General features: G+C 35.7%; 3 protein-coding genes across 3 annotated transcripts in view; 1 reads left to right on the top strand and 2 right to left on the bottom strand.

The window, feature by feature from the left end:
* The first annotated feature begins 1,493 nt into the window (after positions 1-1,493).
* On the top strand, positions 1,494-3,866 carry LOC110027565 (uncharacterized protein ycf20). Its single transcript, XM_020729054.1, has 2 exons — positions 1,494-1,621; positions 3,289-3,866. Exon 2 carries the CDS (start codon positions 3,297-3,299, stop codon positions 3,762-3,764), a length of 468 nt encoding a protein of 155 aa, XP_020584713.1. The 5' UTR covers positions 1,494-1,621; positions 3,289-3,296; the 3' UTR covers positions 3,765-3,866.
* A 438-nt stretch (positions 3,867-4,304) lies between these two features.
* LOC110027564 (pentatricopeptide repeat-containing protein At2g22410, mitochondrial-like) lies at positions 4,305-13,582 on the bottom strand. The gene is made up of 4 exons (XM_020729052.1): positions 10,904-13,582; positions 10,531-10,612; positions 10,325-10,439; positions 4,305-4,804 (listed from the first exon to the last, which is right to left on the bottom strand). The coding sequence occupies exon 1, from the start codon at positions 13,206-13,208 to the stop codon at positions 11,196-11,198; it is 2,013 nt and encodes a 670-aa protein (XP_020584711.1). The 5' UTR covers positions 13,209-13,582; the 3' UTR covers positions 4,305-4,804; positions 10,325-10,439; positions 10,531-10,612; positions 10,904-11,195.
* Positions 13,583-14,025: 443 nt separating this feature from the next.
* Positions 14,026-20,965, bottom strand: part of LOC110027442 (adenylylsulfatase HINT3) — a 13,686-nt gene continuing 6,746 nt past the window's right edge. The window contains exons 6-8 of the mRNA XM_020728887.1: positions 14,598-14,653; positions 14,452-14,505; positions 14,026-14,326 (exon numbers count right to left, since the gene is read on the bottom strand). Coding sequence (XP_020584546.1) covers positions 14,192-14,326; positions 14,452-14,505; positions 14,598-14,653 — 245 coding nt within the window. The 3' untranslated portion in view covers positions 14,026-14,191. The remainder of the gene's footprint in view (positions 14,327-14,451; positions 14,506-14,597; positions 14,654-20,965) is intronic.

Here is a 20,965-nt window from a genome sequence, read left to right as displayed (position 1 = left end):
GATCGTGACACCCATAAATACATTGCTTCCATAGTTCAAAAAAATAAATGGAAAATTACATACATTCTTCTGGATTTACGTATCTCACACCTAGACTTTCATTTTTACGCACACAACAGTTTATATATGGAAGAAAAGATGAATTTGACTATTAAAAAATGATAACGAGTGCTATTTTCATATGATATTTGTAATTATGAAAATTTATGTGTGAGACAGATAAATATGAATATTTTGGTTGTTATATATCTAAATGCCCCAAAAATAAAATACGAATGTTTTGGTCGGCCCCTTTAACATAATCACATTACTCTCTTTATTGGACCACCTAAGAATATGATCAAATAATTTTCATATAAATTTATTTTGAGTGTGATGATTCTCTATTCTCTTCACGAAGGCATAGATTCCCAATCATAATAAGTCTAATATTCAATTAATCCTAATCTAATCCATCCCAAATATACAATATTTAGGGTCTCTTTTGGGCAGCTGCAACTTATTAAAAAGTAGCTGTGAAACTGTAGGATAACAATCTGATGCTCAAAAAGTCAGACCGCAGCTATAAAGTCGTCACCACACTTATAAAGCCGTCACCGCGACTAAGCAGTAGTGCTGGGAAAACATAAATTTCAGCGACAAATTTTTTGGGAGATCCGTAAATAATTGTATATATTTACATATCTTAATACCTAAATTTTAACTTTTATATTTATGCCAACTTAGTTATGGATGAAAATATGTATTTTATAATTTTGAAGTTAGAATAATAAAATTTTATGTGATATGAAATATTTGAGTTGTATGAATGTAAGAAATAAACTTTAGGATACGGTTATGTAAATATATAGGAATTGAATGGTATATATATATAGTTATAATCCATATAAATAGCCCATAAATCCCTAAATTAGCAATAATTACTTCGCAAAGAACCACCAATAGGGCTGAGACTTTAGCTCAAAAATTGCAAAAATTTTTCTGTGCGGACTCCTGACGTAGCTCTACATGCGGCGCAGGGTATTCCTGAGTTATTTTCGGGTTATTTTTGGGTTATTTTCAATAATTCTGAAATAACCCAAAAATAAAGACCGCGAGTTTTTATTTTTGGGTTATTTCAGGATTATTAAAAATAACTTATAAATAACCTGAAAATAACTCAGGAATAACATGCATCGCACGTAGAGATACGTTAGGTGTCCGGACAGAAAATGCATACCAAAAATTGATTCATATTTTTTGGTTCAACTCAAGATTGAATTGAAATAAATGAGTCGAACTACAAATCAAAATTTTGGAACGAATCTTTTCGAGCCGACTCAGTTCGGTTAGAAATCAGATCGTTAATCGATCTGATGATGTTAGGACTGTAAATTTAGCACGATCATCATAAATTGATTGAAAATTAACTTAAAATTTGTCAAAATTTTAAATCGAATCTTTAATAGCACTAACCAGCGGCGGTCCACTGGCCCTGACAGCGAGGAAAAACCCGGTCGACCAAGCGAACCGAAAGGGCGAAATAAGCCGGCGGTTTATCAAGATCCCCACCCCGCCACCCAGATTTCTTCCACTCTGTTCTCTCAGAAGTTTCTCTTCTCCGATTCACCTAGGGCGAAAGGTACTCCTTTTTACCCTTTCTTTTATCAATTTTTTTGATTGATGACTTGGCGTCAAAGGAGTTAGATTTTATCATCACATTTCATTGTTTTGAGCACAATTATTTCTGCCCTCGATGGAATCTAACCTTCTTGATCTGCTGCTGAACTAAGGATTTGTAAGCTTCAAGTTAGATTACTCAAACTTTGATGAGATAAAATCAATAATGTATACGTCGTTGAAGTTTTTTCGGTACTTTAGAAGTTCCAGAATCGTTTTGATGGGGGGATTTCTTCCTTTTATTCACTTATTCTGCTGGGATTGCGTTTAATTAGGGTTTTCAAACTTGATTGTTTTTCAGAGGTCTGATGAGCTGCAAAATCCTTAAGAGTTTTTCCTTTTTTTTTTGGTTTATTTTGAAATGGTGAGTGTCAATGCACAAATTTGATGTAAGGATTCGAACTTAGAACCTTTGATAATAATTTTGTTGCATAACTTTGTCATCTAAAAGCTACCAAACACCCCGTAAGTTTCAATCGAGCTTGAATGAATAATTTAGTTAGATCTAACATAAATTACATTGTAAAATTTGACATAATTCAGTTCATAGTCTTTTTTTCTTCTAACCTATGAATGTAGATGAAACTAATACATTACACAAACTAATTTAAATGAAACTTTTTAAAAATATAGATGTTGGGAACAAGCTTAAGCTTTGTACTAAATTAATAGGAGCACTATCCTATATACTACATAAGTCTTATATATTTACATATTTAACACCAACATTTTCATATTTATATATATGCACTCAAATATTTGACATTACATCAAATAGATCACTATTACTAACTTTTTAGTATTGAAATACACCTTTTCATGCATAGGTTTTAACATCAAAGTGTTATAAATGTAAATATCAAACATTAGTTGTTAGATATGTAATATGTAAATGCATAAAAAATTGTGTGGTATGTATGTAAGTTTCCCAAATTAATGTTAGATGATTAATTTAAAGAGATGCGAATCAAATGGTCAGTTTTTTAATAAACTCAAGTCAAGTCACCTTTTGGAAATCAAATCAACTTGTTCTAAAAATCAATAAACAAACATTTCTATGTTTGAGCTCATTGATTCTTCTATTGAGCTTCATAATTTGCTTGAAATTTTCTTAATTGGTTAAAGAAACTTACATTTAAAACAAAACAAACATAAAAAAAACACCTAAACCAAACAGCACTATTTATAAGCACTAAGAATCTCTTATTACAAGTTCGTCGCCCTAAATTATAAAGATACAAATAACAAACTAAATCACCTAAACCAAACATATAAACTAAAATAAAACTCTAGCTCCCACGTTAGTTTCTGTTATTGCTTTTCTTTGTAGTTTCCATTCATATAGTTATATATTCAAGTGCCAAAATAGTCCTCTAAATTATTTCCGTATGGTGATTTTAATCTCATAGTTTATAAAAATGTTATATTAGTTCTCAGGTTCTTTTAATATGGATTAAAATAGTCTCAACAAAACCTATTGTAACCCTCATGAAGAGAGTCTAGGGATTAAATTAACAATTCTGAGATTAAATTAGGCCCCTACAAAGAGTTAGGAGACCATTTTGATACTTTCTACGATTATGATTTATTTGTCAAGCGCACTTCATCTCTGTCCTTTGTGCTGTGCAGTTGCCCAAATGGCCTGCTTGTTCAAATCTATTCCATCGGGCATGACCATATATGCCTTAAGTTCAGCATCAAATATACTATTGAAGAAGTCCAGGATTCCCGCTCGAAGATACTCGCCAAATTCCTTCAGAATTCGTGCAGCACAGGGCGATGAAAGCCCTCGAAGGTTGATCGATATCATCCGTATTGTCCCTGAGATCTCGAGAAACTACTTCAGAAGCCGTTCTCGGCGGGCATTGTTCGGCGGAATCTCTTTGTTAGGTGGGTTCTATGTTGCACAAACTATTTCTCTGTCTTTTGGTGCTCTTGGTGTTAATGATGTGATAGCTGCAGTTGTATGTGTTCTTCTAACTGAGTATGTGACCAGATTTTACTATAGTAGATCCCAGGTCACTTTTTCTCTTGCATTACTCAACAATTTTAAGATGGGTTTCACTTATGGTTTGTTCATTGATGCTTTCAAGCTTGCTAGCTGAGATCAGATTGCTTAATCTGGACAGTTATTGCCTTATTTTATAAGCTCTTAATGTACAGAAACTCCTCAATATAGCTTAATATTTAATTTTATGTCAATGCATTCAAGGTTCCTATATTAGACAAAATGTCTGTTTCCTTATTAGAACTCTCATGTCCTTATCTGAGTTGAATAAATGAAGATTTACATGAATAACATTCAATTCTTATGTATTTACATATCTAACAATTGAAATTAAGTTTTTGACATACATATCCCCTTTACCCATGCATGGAAATGTGTATTTCATTTTTTAAAGTTATTATGGTGATGCTTTTGTGTGATGTGAAAGATTTGGGTGGTATTAATGTAAAAAAAAACATAATTTATGTGGTATACATGTAACTACATAGGAATTGGGTGGTATGTATGTAAGTGCCCCTATGATTATTTGATTTCTAACAATAGAAAATTCAGTTTAAGGAAGATCCAATTTTTTGTTGCTTTTAGTAGCTTTCTAATATTGAAATGGTTATGTGTTGAATCTTTTTAGGACGTCAGGTTTAATTATTCATTGGCTCATACAATACGGAAAAGACCTAAAAAATGGATGTATGCTTTGAAAGTCCCCATCTTTGATCTCCCAGAAGGATGGAAGAGGGAAAAAGTAAAAAGTCGCTCTAGAAGGTGGGAGAATCTCTATTTATATAACTCGAGATGGCTTCTATATCCTCTATCGGGTTACAAAGAGAGAATGTTAAATAATTTTAGTACAATACAAGGTCTCTCCATAAAGCGCCAATGAAAGACGACAATGATATGGATGTCAGACTATCCATAATAGATGTGGAGCTCGACGAATCAACCTGACAGTTGGAATATGACAATTGGCACCCCCACAGATCAGCTCGGCGGCTCGACCTGATAGTCAAGTTGCTGAATGAGCTCAAAGAAGGAGCTGGGTGGATCAAACCGGCAGCTAGCACTTCGGCTGATGGGTTCGACGGACAGAGCTTGGCATCTGCGTTTTTAAAAGTACACACTGCCCAAGGTCTTTGGTTGCTGCATCGGTACAAAAGATTAAAAAAAGTGATTCCTCAATCTTTAATGCATGCAAAAGGTTCCATTTGCAAAATTGAAAAAAGTATATGGGAGGCTAAAATTAAGAAGACAAGTACTTGTAATAATCATACATTTCCACCACCCAAACCTTCCATATCACATAAAAAATACCATCATGTTAAAATGTGAAATACACATTTTCATACATTGATAAGGTGGCATATATGTAAAAAATTGAAGTATAGGTGCCAGATGTAAATACATAGGTATTGAGTGGCATACCTGCAAATCTTGTAAAAAACATAATGATGAGACAATTGATACAATAACATAACATAAATCATTAAATAAGCATTTTATTTAGTTATATGTTTATCTCATAATAAACAAACAAATTCATAAACATAAAAATAAACAAATGAATCAATGTTCAAGGTTTTAAATTATGCATACCAAACTTCTAAAACTTTATTTCATTTACAGTTCAATCCTTGTATATATGTAGCTCCATGTGTAACACCTGAACATTTATGTTTACATGCATACCACCCGAATTTCTAAAATGACGTAAAAAATATCGTCATCATTACCCTTTAAAAGTAAATATACTTTTTTCATGCATAGATTTATTGACACTTACATGTTATAATTGTAAATATCATATTTAGGGTGTTAGATACGTAAATACATAAGAATTGTGTGACATGTATGTCAAGAAGACTCATAAGTCATGAAAACATAAGTACATGGCATCAAATTAATGAGACTTCATGTGCGCTTTAATGCCAGCCAATTTAATTAGGTTATTTGTGATAGATTATATCTAGGATTGGGCAAGAGTAATCAATGCTTATCGATAAAAACCTAACTTCATTAAATTGATTAAGGGTCCCAACAGCCAAAAACACAGTGGCCACACTTTATTGTTGTTGTTGGAAAATGGCCGGTGGGTAGAATTGCAGTAGCACAAGTATTGCACAATTTATTACCCCAGACCTGATGCACTTGTTCATTTTAGTACTAACACCTCTCTCTCTCTCTCTCTCTCTTAAAGAATCTGGTTCTTTTAGAGATCATTAATTAATCCCTTACTATAGAAATGATCCCCCAATTTATAGGCAGGGTTACAGGTTATTCCTACTTTTATGGGAGTGTTACATGATATTTTAGGCATATAGAAAATAAAGGAGCCTATGCTTCAGTTGTCCTATTGTTCGGTCGATGAGGAACTATAATCCTTGGGTCGACTAGGTACATTCGAGCGACTTTGTTGAGTTGCGGGCGATCAGTTGGCCCTAACAGTTATTAGGTTGTTCGAACTTCGCTCGGTTGTTTGAACTTCATTTGGTTAGCTTGGGTCAGTTGGTCGATTGTCTCGGTCTGACTATCAACTGTTGAGCCTTGGATGCGAAACTCATGTTGCTGGGGTAGAATTGACTGTCAGGCAATTTGTGAATCACCGTAATCTGATAAGCAATATACCAATTTTTACAAGAGATTCATTTGGAAGGCTCGATGAATGTTCAGTGATGAGATCATTGGGCCTTCTGAAAAGCCTTGAAGGCTCTTGTGAGGCGTCTGCTGATACTCGGATAAGAGTTGGGCTAATTCCTTATCTCGGTTAGATACGTCTCGATCTTTGGCTCGAACAGCCTTGTTCAGTTGGCCTGAATCCTGTTCTGAGAGAGTTGTGGCCAGTAAATGGGATCATTTGGTTTTCTATTAACGTTGTCTCAACTCTTTCTGACAGGCCATCTTTGACCCTTTTGTCCTGTAGTCTGTTAAATTTGCTCGAGATTCATGCTAACAAATTTCTGACATATAAATGGCCATGAATATCTCTACCCAAGTAGTTCACAACTTCATCGAAGTTAATGGTGTGGGTGTGGAGGATGATGGTCACATGTTGCATGAGGGATATAGAGAGAGAGATACTTTTCACCTTCAGAAAAAATTTGCGTACATCAAGGGGTACGCAGAGATGCGTACATAATAGGGTACACGGGGTTTATACGGGGATTACAAGGAGGTTATAACCCGTTGTACCTCCCGTGTAACTCCCGTGTAACCCCGTTGTAACCTTGTAATCTCAATGGATAAAATAAAAGCGCGGGTTACAGTTGAGTTACACCAAAGTTACAAGAAAGTTATAACACGCTTGTAACCCTTATGTAACCCCCATATAACGCCCGTGTACCCTATTATGTACGCATCTCCACGTACCCCTTGACGTACGCAAATTTTTTCCTTCACCTTCACCCTTGATCATGTATCTTCATGCTTCGAAGTTTTTCTTTAAGTTATAAATTGGCAGCTAGTAATTTCTATTACCCTGACAAGTGAGAGCATTAAATATATAGCAAAAGAGAGAAGAAGATGCTCAGGAGTAAAGTAAAAGGATTTGAAGCATTTTAGATGAGCCTACTTTGTCATCTTAAATTCTAAGTCTGCCCACATTTTAATGACTGGTTTTTGATGATTGCCATTTTATAGTTCCCACACATCCTCATACTTGATCAATCAAAGGAAGCCAAGCTATTTTTTCTCTCTCCCTCTCTCTCTCCGTAGTAACTTTTCTCTCATTAGAAGAGAAGACTGCTACAACTGGTATTACTTCTAAAAAACTTTTCTTATTTCAAAATCATGGATCAACCGGAGCTCTCTCTAGGCTCCTCGCTATCTTCCTTCTCCGATAGAACCAACAGTTCTTCTGAATCATGAATCAACAGGAAGAATGTCCTACCTGAATAAGAAAACTTAAAAGAAGAGTTTGCTGAAGCCGGAGGAGCAGAAGCTAGACGCAGATCTCAACAAACCAAATTCCCCAAACTTTGAAAACAACAAAAACTGTTCTCTAACCACAGAAGACACGCAGAAGCAGAGGAGTTGCAGCAATGGTGGGTTTGCCATTGCAGTCATAGTTTGCCTAAACTGCCACCTTCTTGTCATGCTCTACCAGGTACATGAACTTCCTGCTCCGACCACCAGCACCAAAAAAGGAGACTTTTAAGTCCCTTGAAACGCTAAGCCTAATCCATTAGCCCACCATATTGCTATATGTTATGAACAAGTCCATGTACAAAGATCATGTAGGTAAGGAGAAGTTTTAATTTAATTATTACTGTTTTAACTGTGCTTTATCAATGGTGATTGGGGAAGTTACATAAATACCACTCACTTCCTTTGTATTGACATATCTGACACATAAACTTTGCATAAGGTGGTATATAAGTAAATACATAAAAATTGGGTGTTATATTTGTAAATCTCCCATGATGATTAAAGCATTCAACAAATAAGAACAGGGGACCTAAAATTACACATACATGCTTATATCGAGGCACACATAAGATATCTTTAATACAACTAAAGCATTCAACAAATAAACCTAAGGAATAGGGGCTACTTATTGTTATTATTTTTTTCAAAATGATTATGTTTTTAGGAAGATTTACATACAAGCCACATATTTCTTATGTATTAAATTATCTAACATTTACACTTTGATTTTTATATTTATATGACTTCACCTATGTTTGAAAATGTATATTTCACTTTTTAAAGTTAGTATTAGTGGTTTGTTTTATTTGATTCCAAAGATTTGAGGGTTATTAAAATCAAAGTTCAAGTGTCAAATATATACATGCATAAGAATTGTATGGCATGTATGTAAATTCTCTTTTTTTATTAAAATTGAGAGCGAGATGTCACCTCCCGAAAGAGCTCTTGTGGGTGGTGGGCAGCTCAGGACTTAAATACTATTTTTCGGCTCTACACCTAGCCAATGTAGAATTATTTGTCCGTGACAGAAAGCTCAAATAAAATTGAAAGAATAAAAAAAATACTACATTAATAGCGGATTGTCTGGGGATTAAAAACTCTTTAACCAAAAGAGACAAGAAGAAGAGCTAAAGCAACATTATGAGTTAAATGGTGAAAAAAATTAACAAAGTAAAGCAAGGAATTGGATGGTAAGGGCTTAAAATCTTGATAGTGTTTCACTTTGCAGTCAGGTCTTGAGAACAGAATGTTCTTCTCTGTTGAGGAAGTTTATTGTGGAGCTCTTGATTGGGAGCTCTTTCTTGTTGGATATGCTTTCAAACGAGACCCTTTTATAGATCTTTATTTGCAAAAATCAAAAGGTTAAGGGAACCTAAAGATATACAGTATACTCGATCAACTCTCTCTCTAATGGATTCTTTTTGTTTTGGTTCTCATGCCAAGAGGATTTTAACACTCCTTGGTTTGTAAATCCAAGATTCATTAATGGTAAGCCTTGTGTTTAAAAAATGAACTGGGACTTCAAACCAGATAGAGATGGTTTTAATCTAAGGGGTTTAACATAACCGATGTTATCAACTTGAAATCTAAGTTTCCAAGATAAAAGTAGACCCCTCTGAGTCTAGAAAGCCCATTTATGCTCATGCAGTCAATCAAATTGATTTACTTAAGACAAGTTTTTTCTCAAGTTCTGGTGGATCCATTTTCTAAGCGAAATTTTAAACTTTGTTCACTTCTTGAGATAGCTCTATCAACTTCTCTATCGTTTCTGGAGAATTTTAGCAAAATTTGTTTCACTCCTACATTGATTCACCAATAATTCATTGATGAAATTGTTAAAGTGAATAATAGTGCGAAGTTTCGTCATACTTCGATTTATGCTATTAATTTGTGTCTGATAGAAAGCATCTTTGGGAGGCTTCCAAAAATCTGCTTTTCTAGCAATTTAGCTTGGATTATTCAGGTTGATCTCAATTATATCAGAGAGAGTATTATAAGAGGTTATTAAACTCTTCATTCAAAACCAGTTAACTTTAATAATTGCACCTTTAAGGTTAGTCTTCTTATCTCGCCTAGTCTGGGCCTCTTCTATTCTTTGTGTGATAATCAACCTAATGAGCTTATCAGATCCATGCCGGAAGAGCTCTTGTCAACTCCCATTGGTTTGACCTCTTCCTTAGTTCTTTTTATATAATACTCTCTTCCTTTTGCTCTGACAATTCCCCTCATCATCACTTATGAATCTTTTCTTAAGTTAATCATGATTTAATTTTAGACATATTGGACCAGCACTGGTTTCAAGAATGTCAATCCAAAGTGTTTGGTCTGCTTTTGTCAACAAGGATCATATCTCTATGTTGTAGCGCCAGGAAGGGGGAAGAAGTGAAAAGAGTTAACCACATCAAGGCATTTTTGACAATCTGGTTATAAGGAATTTCATTGAAAGTCCTCTTACTGATTACTTCTAATATGTATTAAATTATCATTTATCTCTTCAATGCTCATATTTAAACTTTGAACGTTCACCTTCCTTCCATTCTCAGGTTATTCCCACCCTTTTTATTTGTTTTTTTTTTTTTTTTTGAAAGGGAGGTTATTTCCACTTGAGGTAAGGGAAGCAACACGAAACTGCAGGTTTTGCACTGACTGTTATGGTAATTTCATTATGTTTCTAGAAGTAAAATTCGTTGAAAATGGATGAAACTAGCAAAACATGAGGAAAACTGAAAGAAAACTTACATATCAGACGTGGTTGGAGTTGACATGAATGTTTTTGTTGAACAGTCATCTTTAGGAGTCGACAATGCAAGAGAATAGTAGTACTTGATTCGAAAAAATGTTGCTCTTCGTTAACCTGAGTTCCAGAATTATTAGTTAGGCCAAATATTATCACGTAACTGTTTCATGTGAATATCAAGCAAGGAAGAACTATTAGCCTGACTCACCTAAATATTGTAGAAATTTAGTAGTGGACAGAAATTTTTCTCAAGTCAATCCCCAACATGCACGCATCTTGATTTACTATCACTAAGAAAAAGTAGAACTAACATAATCAGCTAAAATTCAAACTTATCAGCTTCCAACAAGAAAAATGAGAAAAAATTTTGCAGGGGACTATTTTAGTAATAGATTTCATAAGTGTCAATTTAATTCTCAGAATATTTTAATATGTGCTGAAATAATCCTCAATGAAAACTATTTTAGCTTACATCAGAAGGGTATAGGGACTTATTTAGTACTTTTATAAATTATGGGACAAAATGATCCCATGTAAATAGTGACTATTTTCGCACTTTACTCGAACAAAAAATTGATCACCTATGCCAGTTCTGAAGCACTATGGACAAAGTATCAATCATTCATATTTTGCCTTTCAAAATCCATTATACAGTTACTTGCTAACCATCTTTATATTATGGCCACAAACTTCATAACTCCAGTTTAGGTCCTTTCCCTCTCATCAAGGCATGAGTAAGGTATCATCATCCGAGCCTTCTTCCCACTATTTGGTTCAGCATTATAAATCCTCATTCTCTATTCACCATGGTTGAGTCTTGCAAGAGGAAGCCATAGTTCCAGAAATCCTAATACTGGAATTGGCTTATCAAAGCTAAAAAACTTCTCTCCCTCTCACTATTTTTTTTCCTTCCTTCTCACTAGAGTGCATGTAAATCACATCCAATATCTCATATATACTTTCAGAAGAAATATGTGATCTATCTGCAACAAAAAATTCATGAGACTTTCCTTCAATCTCTATTGAGCTGCAGCCTGGAACCTTCTTAACTCTCCTATCCCTCATCATCGCCCTCAACTTCTTCACTTCATCCCACCTGTTCCAAGTTGCATAAATATTTGATAAAAGTGAATAGACTCCACTATCTCCAGGCTCCATTCCCAGAAGTTTTTCTCCAACAAAATGACCAATTTTCAAATCACCATGAACCCTACAAGCATTAAGAAGGGCACCCCAGCCAGCCTCGTCAGGCTCCATAGGCATATTCCTCACCAATTCAAAGGCATCTTCTAAAAGTCCAACTCTACCAAGGAGATCAACCATACAAGCATAATGTGCTGGCTTAGGCTCGATTCCAAACTCTGCTTTCATACCAAGAAAATATCTCCGCCCCTCCGAAACCAAGCCAACATGGCTGCAAGCAGTGAGAACTCCAACAAAAGTTATATCATCAGGAACCAAAGTTTCTCTTTTTAGTCGCTCAAAGAGCTTCACAGCCTTGCTTCCATTGCCATGAAATGCATATCCCATTATGATTGAGTTCCAAGACACTATATCCCTCTCGGTCATTTCATCAAATATTTTTGCTGCAACATTGATGGCTCCACATTTAGCATACATATCTATAAATGCATTTGACAAATTCAAACTAAGTTTCAGTACTTTTTTTTCAATGTAGTGTTCATATATCCATCGTCCAAGATCCAAGCGACCGCAACGACCGCATGCTGAAAGCACACTCACGAGAGTTGCAGCTATTGGTTCTACATTATCTACGAGCATCTCCCGGAAGAAGCTTATTGCTTCTTCTGACTGATTTGCTTGAGCGTAGCCAGCAATCATACTGCTCCAAGAAACAACATTTTTTTCAGGCATGTTATCGAATAACTTCCGTGCATATTCCAAATCTCCATTTTTGGCATACCCACTCATCATACTAGTCCAGGAGAAAACATCCCTAGTATCCAAACAATCAAAAACTCTTCGTGCAGATTCTAAGCATCCACACTTCCCATACATACCTACTAAGGCATTCATCAAATTAAGGCTCTCTGCTAAACAAATCTTTTCAGCATAGCCATGGAATGACCTTCCCAGATTCAAGGAACCAGTATGGGAGCAAGCTGAAAGCACTGTGATTAATGTCACCGCATTTACCTGAACACCCATGGTTAACATACACTGAAACATCCTTAATGCATCAGTGTAATGGCCTTTTTCAGAATAACCGTCAATCATAGTAGTCCAGGAAACAACATCTCTGTCAACCATTCCATCAAACAGTTTCCTTGAACAATCTAACTGTTCTAACTGTATATAGTAATGTATCAATGCGTTTTGGACGAGGATTTCAAAACCAATCCCCCATTTGAAAGCTAGAGCATGAATTGCTTGTCCTAATAAGAAGTCTGATGAGTACTCACAGCCTTTAAGCACGAAGACAATTGTTCTGCAGTCGAAATTCATCTTTTTGGCAGTCATGTCACGGAAGAAGGAGATGCCCAGAAGGGGAGATCCACATCTGATGAATCCCCGGATCATGGTGTTCCAGATATAGGTATTCCGGTCAGGAATTTGATCGAAAAGGATGCGGGCATGGTTCATGTTGCCATTATCAGAAAGAGCGCAGAAGGCAAGCACGCGGCTGGCTGGGAAGCGCTGGGTGATAAGTCCAGTCCTTGTGAGCTGCGCTTGGATTTGCAGAAGCTCGGCCATGGAATCACAGCACTCCATGCGGGAGAGGATTGGGTGAGTGACGACGAGATTTTGGTTGGAATTCCAGCTGGGTTTTGGGCGGAAGATTGAAGAGAAGTGAAACAGAACGCGGTAGAAGAAGAGGGCTTTGATTGGAGAGAGTTGGAAGCAATGGAGTGCAGAAGCCACCATGGAGTATTATGGCGGGAATATGAGATGGGGAGAGACCTCCCTGCGAATTTATTACTACTGGAGTTTAAAAATTCGAACGTTATAACCAAATTTGTTTTGGGGCTAACGAGGAGTGCGGGGATATGGAGTAGGTGGGGTCATTCACATGCAGAAAAAATATGAGTCTTGATTCACCTGATGTAAAAATGCATCAAGACTTCAATTATTGCCTATCACGAGTATAGTTCGGCCCTATCTTGTATTAAATTATTTAATTTTTTTTAGCAAGGGGTCTAGACTGCACATGTGACAATCAGTGATTGGAATCTTGATACTTTTTTGCATCAAAACTCCTGATGTAATATTTCCTACGCATACAAAATGCAATTTTTATGTATTTTCATATCACACGACTAAACTTTTCATATGTACACACACATTCTTTAATATTATCGTCCATAGGTTTAAAGAACCAATCTGCTATATATGTAAATATGATGTAAATATGAAAGCTTATGTGTGAGATATGTAAATACATAAAAATTGTGTGCTAGGCATATAAATTTCCCATAGTAAATTCTATATATTTATGAGATATAAATGTTAAATAAATAAATAAATAATTATAAGTGTTAAAACATATAAATATATTAATATTAAGTGACATGTAAGTAAATTTTTCAGAAAAAGACAGTTTTTTTCAATAGAAAGCAAAGAGAATGAAATAAGTCTTCAGTCTAGTCTGGAAATACTAACACATGCATGAATAAATAAATATATATATATATAGAGAGAGAGAGAAAGAGAGAGAGAGAAGTTCTATAAATCATAAGACCTCATTCAAAACTTTACATTATTGTTCTTAAGAGAACTCATCATCCCCATCTTGTCTTTACAGGCTTACAGACAACCAAGACCAACATTAACATCATAAACCAAAAATCTTTCAAAATAATCAAATGCAAAAATCATGTACAAAATAAGATATACAGAAATAGAGCAACTCAATCCTGCAAATTCTTATGGAGCTGAGATTCAATACTGCTGCAACAAGCAACAGGCTCAGTCGAGATTTTCTCTCGAATGCGACTCACAAGACTCAAAGTTTCCTGATTCTGTTTAATCGGCTGCCTCTGGCCCTGTAAATTACATTCACATACAGTACAAGAGCTTTTCTCTCATTGAATTTACATATATCACCCTTAAGACTTTGATAATTAGATATAAATTAAAGCAATCAGCATATGAAAATAAGTTTTTTTACCTCAGAAGGCCATAGCTGGTCACCTGCTCTACGAGGAATTATGTGGAAGTGAGTCTGGGATGAGCACAGAAATAACATTACGTAGATGCATGAAACATGCAGGGGTTTCATAAATTAGTCGTTAAGTTTCAGAAATATGAACTTACATGAAAAATTACTTGGCCTGCAGCTGTTCCATTGTTGACCAGCAAGTTGAATGAATCTGCATCAAATATATGAATTATTTTGCTTCAGCAACAGACCATTTATGTTAGATTTGCATCTGGAATATATATATATATATAATGAAGAAAGATGTTTGAATCCAGACAAAGGAAGAACAGAGCAAGTGGTAGACTGCACCATCTAGAAAAATTTTACTCTATAAAGGGGTATTTACATACATACCAACCAACTACTATGTATTTACATATATGTATATATATTTATATACTAATAAATAAATCTAAATATATTTTATGAATAGCTTTACTTCACTCTAAAGTTTATGAGCAAAATAAAATAACATATATTAGGATATATATGTCATTTAGCAATAACCAATTGTTTAAATATATGTCTTAAGTCGATCACCATATCGACAATAATTGGTAGAAATACAACTACAAGTTTCTATATGGGTGTAATATCATTCACAATACATACAGTAAATGTCAGTATTAATCTGTAAATGTCCTTTTAGATAAGAATGTAATTTTTAAAAAATAAAAGGCCAAAGATTAGTAAATAAAAAAGAGGATATAGCATGCATTTTAGTGAATGAAAAGTAAATGTTATAAATTATAATGGTAAGATGGAAGAGTGACTAGATTAGTAACTATTCAAAATAAGATAGTGCAAAGCTTCCATTGGTGTTTCCTTTTTTTTGATTGCTTAATAATTTGATATATTAAAAAAAAAAATTCGTCACAAAATGTCCGACACTATGTTCGCACCTCTTCCATCAACATCACGATCATGATCAATGGCCTTGCAAGCCAATTCATCGAAATCTTCGAGATTAGGGAAGTGTCAAATCCTTTTATTTCATTTATTTCATACAACAAAACATCAACCTAACATTACCAACATATCCTTAAGTGGTTTGGTCATGTACAATGGAGGAGTGAAGTAGCGAATAGGTAAAATTATAAGGATTAGAAAGAAAAAGGTTGAAAAGAGGTAACATTATACAGTATTCGCCTTTTTCTTTTGACTTTATAATATCATAAGGATAAGCTTCCAAATGCCAAGCACTTTGAAAGATAAGCCAAATATCCCTTTAAATTAAAAATAGTTTCGGAGTGGAATTTAGAACAGGGTTTGCTTCTTTATGGATCAAGTTCAAAATGTTCAACATGTTGGTCCTCTTATTTGGATATCAAGTCAAGAAAACGGCTATCATCAGCAACATTTAGCAACAACATATCATTGTTATGAAACCAAGCCTAGTTGCAGGCCATGTTAAGTAACAAGCCATAAAAAAATGAAGAGGATATATTTATTAGTTCTTATATGTTCCTGCTAATTATGCACAAATCTTGATGATGATTTTATTGTGGACCAATGAGTATAAAAGTAAACTTATATTTAAAAATTGTATAAACCGATTTCTATATATGCATTTCAAAATGTGCATATCACTTTCACAAGCAGGCTACATACACTATTTCAAAAAACCACCAACAAAACACATGAAAAAAATTTGAACGTGTCAAGCAAGAAATTTGTGGTCTTGAAAATAAATAGAGTAATTTGGATACTTAAGAGGTAAGAAACTATTATTCAATATAGAAGAACTAGGCAGCACAAAGAAAAGAATAATTTTTCTCACTTCCATGAATTCTCTCATTATCTACATTGTTTCCTCTCATGTCATTTGAACTATCATTTCCTTTACTTTTTCTTTCTCCTCCCTAAGTTCTACCCCCTAAACTAATACATGATCCTCTTTAGATAAAAAATGAACATTAGTTGTAAGAGATGAAAATTTTTGCTGTAGGAATCAAAGTTTTAAACTCCGAGAAACTATGATAAAAAGGCAGCAACTTTTGAATAGCTAGCACCAGGATAGCATTTTTTCACAATGAAGACTCACTAAGTGGAGTCACTCAGACTCTCGGTATGCAAACCTTTCCAAGAACGAGATAAACTTCCAGCATGCTTGCCAAGCCTTCACGGCTTTGACAAATTTCACTTGACGGCACCCTAAATGTCTCACAGCTAGTTCCTGTGTCTTCTCGACAATGCATTTTATCTTCTGAGCAGATGCCACCATTTAGGAAGCAAATCACTAATTGATCTCAACTTAGTTGCAATAGCTTTTCTTTTACTCATTAGCAACCCACAAGTAGTAAGGGCCTAATATCAATAAACTATTCACCTCACTAATGCAATTATGACCTTAATCCCACCCACCACTGACATAATTGAGCCTTTTGCAATTGAAGTCAACTTTAACGCCATCTCTTCAACAATTCCTTTGTGATCTCTATTCTTGAGCGGAAGGATGCTAATAACTTTTTTCCTCACCAAGTTGATGCATTTTATCAATATGTTTTATCGATGCTTTTAAACAACTCTCTATAAAAATGTTTTCTCCATCAATTTTCCTTTAATACATTCATTGAAGGATCTTATTTGTGAATTCTCCGGTAGATCTCATTGTTAAATCTTTGTGTTGGATTCATAGTACTCCCTTTGACAAATGGGTTGCTTTCCATTCGGCACATTTGAAACTTCTAAATAATAAAAAGTTTGAGCAATTGACCATTGGTTGCAACTATTCCAAACTCAATTTGATATTTCTTGTACCTTAGGTTTACAAATGTAACCATACCTAAATTATCATATATGCTAACCATTTATAATAGGAATTTATACCATTTTTAAATGTTTTATTTCCTTAATATGGAGGATATCTCTTTTATTACATCTTCTTTCATTATCCTCCTCTTTCGCATATGCATAAACTGTCGAGATGTGTCTAAGATGGAAATAAGGTTGGGAGAATTAATTCTAATTCCCTTAATTAAGAGAATTAGAATTAATTGGTAATCCCTTAAATTGAGGGAATTAGAATTAGTTTGTAATCCCTTAGATTAAGGGAATTAGTGAAATAGTTTCATAATTTTTTCTACTTGTAATCTCCTATATAATACCTTGTAGTATCAATTTAAAGAAGTAAGTGACATACAAAATTATTTCTCTGATTTCCCACATGGTATCAGAGACAGGGCTCAAACCCTAGAGGACACCGTCGCCTGTTGCTGCCATTCGATCCTTTCCGCTTAGGGTCATTCGGGTCTCCTCCGCTATTTGCCTCTAGGGTTGCTTGCAGCCATTTGATTCTTTTCCGCTGCTCACGAGGAAGATCGTCAAGAAGCGCGTAAAGAAGCAGATCTTGTGATTGCTCTGAGGATTCTTTTGCCGTTGAACCACTGAATCTTTTGTTGCTGAGCCGCTTCTTTGTCGCTCCTGAGCCGCTGATTCTTTTATTTGCTGCCTTAATTGCTACGATTCTTTTACCGTTGCAGTCGTTGATTCCAGCCTTAATTGCTGAGAATTCTTCTTCTCCACCAAGTCAATGTCCGAAACCACTGTCTCCAGCAATTCCAACCCTTCCGAAGAATCAAATGTTGTTCAGAAAATTGGAGAGTTACAGAATATTCGGGCATCCAACAGGTTCAATGGGAAGAACTATCTCAAATGGTCCCAAATTGTCCGCACATACCTAAAGAGCAAAGGGAGGCTTAATCACCTACTTGGAACCGAACCAGGAAAAAGGGATCCAGCCTCTACAGCATGGGAAGAGGAGGATTCCATGATTATGTCCTGGCTATGGGATTCCATGGATCCAACGATCAGTGACACTTGCATGTTCTTAAATACCGCAAAGGAAATCTGGGACTATATCAACCGCACATACTTGCCCTTGTGTATGAAATCAAGGCAAAAATCGGAGCCACCAAACAATGAGACAAATTTGTCACAGAGTATGCAACTCTGTTGCAAAATCTTTGGCAGGAACTGGATCGCTATTGAGTAATTAAGAGGAAATGCCCTGATGATGCTGCCACTTTGAAGAAGTTCATTGAAAAAGAATCAGATATATGATTTTTTGGCATGATTGAATTCTGAATTTGATCAGGTTAGGATCCAAATCCTCGGCTCAAATCCTCGAGCAGAAGAAAGTCAAAGGAGTGTCATGCTTGAACCACATACTATGGATGGGTTAGCCTTAGCAGCAAAAACAAATCAGGAGAAGTCGAAGAATGATCTACTTAAACACTCGGGTAGAGATAACCAAGGGAAGGAGAACAAAGACAATTTGTGGTGTACTTATTGCAAGAAACCAAGGCATACAAGGGAGAAGTGTTGGAAGCTGAATGGTAAACCTCCAAGCCGAGAATGGGGCAACAAAAGCCTTAAGCGCATATGGCAGAGCAACCCAATATTGAGGAAAATTCAGCAATAGGGGGGTTCAGCAGTGAAGAAATTGAGAAATTGAGAAGCTTGTTGGGATCTCTTGAGAAGCCTTCTGGAGCATGTTCGATAGCTCTTTCAGGTAAAACTGTTTGCATGAATGTCTTAGACAAATTCTATACCAACTCTTGGATCACAGACTCCGATGCTACTGACCATATGACCCCCACATCACAACTCTTCCACACCTATACCCCATGTCCAAGTAATAGAAAAATTATCATAGTCAATGGCTCTTTAGCTACCGTTGCAGGGATTGGTGATATGCATATCACACCTAGCCTTTTTCTTAAAAACGTTCTTCATGTACCCAAACTGTCAATAAGTCTTGTGTCCCTCATGATCTCAAATGTTATGCTGTTTTTTTCCCTTCTTATTGTGTTTTTAAGGAACAGGACTCGGGGAGGAGGATTGGACTTGCTAAGGAAAGGAGCGGTCTTTACCACCTTGAACCATCCCAGAAAATTAGGAGCAATTTGTCTTCATCTTTCCTTAGTTCCTCGAACAAAGATGTCATTTGGTTGTATCACTTACGTCTTGGTCATCCCTTTTTTGGGGTTCTAAATATAATGTTTCCTCATTTATTTCAAGGATTATATATTTCTGATTTCATTGTGACATTTGTGAATTGACAAAACATACCCGTGTATCTTTTCCTATTAGCAATAAAAGAAGTTCTCATCCTTTTCATCTGATTCATAGTGACATATGGGGTCCTTCCACTATACCTAATGTTTCTGGGGCTCGTTGGTCTGATTGCACCCGAGTTACATGGCTCTTCATTCTTAAACAAAAATCTGATGTTAGCACTGTTATACCTAATTTCCATTCAATGGTTCAAAATCAATTTGAGGTCAAAATAAAATGTATTAGGACAGACAATGCTAGAGACTACTTCAATCAAATTCTATCACCTTACTTTCAATCACAGAGGATTATCCATGACTCATCATGTGTGGACACACCCCAACAAAATGGGGTAGCTGAAAGAAAGAATGGGCATTTACTCAACACCACCCGAGCCTGACTATTTCAAGGGAATGTTCCTAAGTCCTATTGGGGAGAAGCCGTTCTTACTGCCACATTTATGATCAATAGACTTCCCTCCCGTGTGTTAGAAAACAAAAGCCCCATAGAGGTCCTAAATAGCTTCTACCCTCCCAGGGTATTTGGGTGTACTGCCTTTATTCATGTCCACAAACAACATAGAGGGAAGCTAGATCCCATAGCCATCAAATGTGTTTTCCTGGGTTACTCCTCCACTCAAAAGGGATATAAATCTTACAACCTCTCTACCATAAAATTTTACATCTCTGCAGAGGCCACTTTCACAGAAAATAAACCTTTTTTTTTTCAAGTCCTCTCTTCAGGGGGAGATTTCTATGATGGAAGATAGTGCTTGTGAGCCCTTTGAACCACTTAAAACCCTTGACCTTCCACATGTGTCAGCCCGTGTTGTTGAACCTGAATCAAACTCTCCTCCTGTTCCAGCTGAACCCGAGTCCTCTGAACCAATCACATCTGAGTCGCCTGATCCTGAACCCTTATAATCTCTTACTCCAACCAGTGTCACTCACGATTTCTCAAGATTTCCTCAGGTGTATTCAAGGAGAAAGGCCGTTCCTGAACTAACACAAGTCCAAGAATCCAATGCACTCTATCTACTATCTCACTATGTATCTCTCAAGCGCCTATCACCAGCCCACAAAAGATTCATTGTGAGTTTAAACACCATTGTCATTCCTAACAATGTGTCTGAGGCATTGTCAAAAGGGGAGTGGAGGGACGCTATGAAAGAGGAAATGAGTGCATTAGAAAAGAATAAAACATGGAAGATCGTTGACAAACCGAAGGAAAAAAACATTGTTGATTGCAAGTGAATTTTTATGATGAAGTACAAGGCTGATGGATCCCTTGAAAGATATAAAGCAAGGTTAGTAGCCAAAGGGTACACTCAGACTTACGGGGTGGATTATCAAGAAACATTTGCTCCAGTTGCAAAAATGAACACTGTGAGAATCCTGTTATCATTGGCTGCTCACTTCAATTG

The sequence above is a fragment of the Phalaenopsis equestris genome, unplaced genomic scaffold, assembly GCF_001263595.1.
Source record: "Phalaenopsis equestris unplaced genomic scaffold, ASM126359v1 Scaffold000428, whole genome shotgun sequence".
Lineage (NCBI taxonomy): Eukaryota > Viridiplantae > Streptophyta > Magnoliopsida > Asparagales > Orchidaceae > Phalaenopsis > Phalaenopsis equestris.
The sequence above is the reverse complement of the archived record's forward strand: the minus strand, read 5'-3'. Positions and strand labels throughout refer to the sequence as shown.

What these genes read in the sequence shown, in the direction of transcription:
- LOC110027565 (XM_020729054.1), top strand. Translation starts at nt 3,297, where the DNA reads ATGGCCTGCTTGTTCAAATCTATTCCATCGGGCATGACCATATATGCC.
- LOC110027564 (XM_020729052.1), bottom strand. Translation starts at nt 13,208, where the DNA reads ATGGTGGCTTCTGCACTCCATTGCTTCCAACTCTCTCCAATCAAAGCC.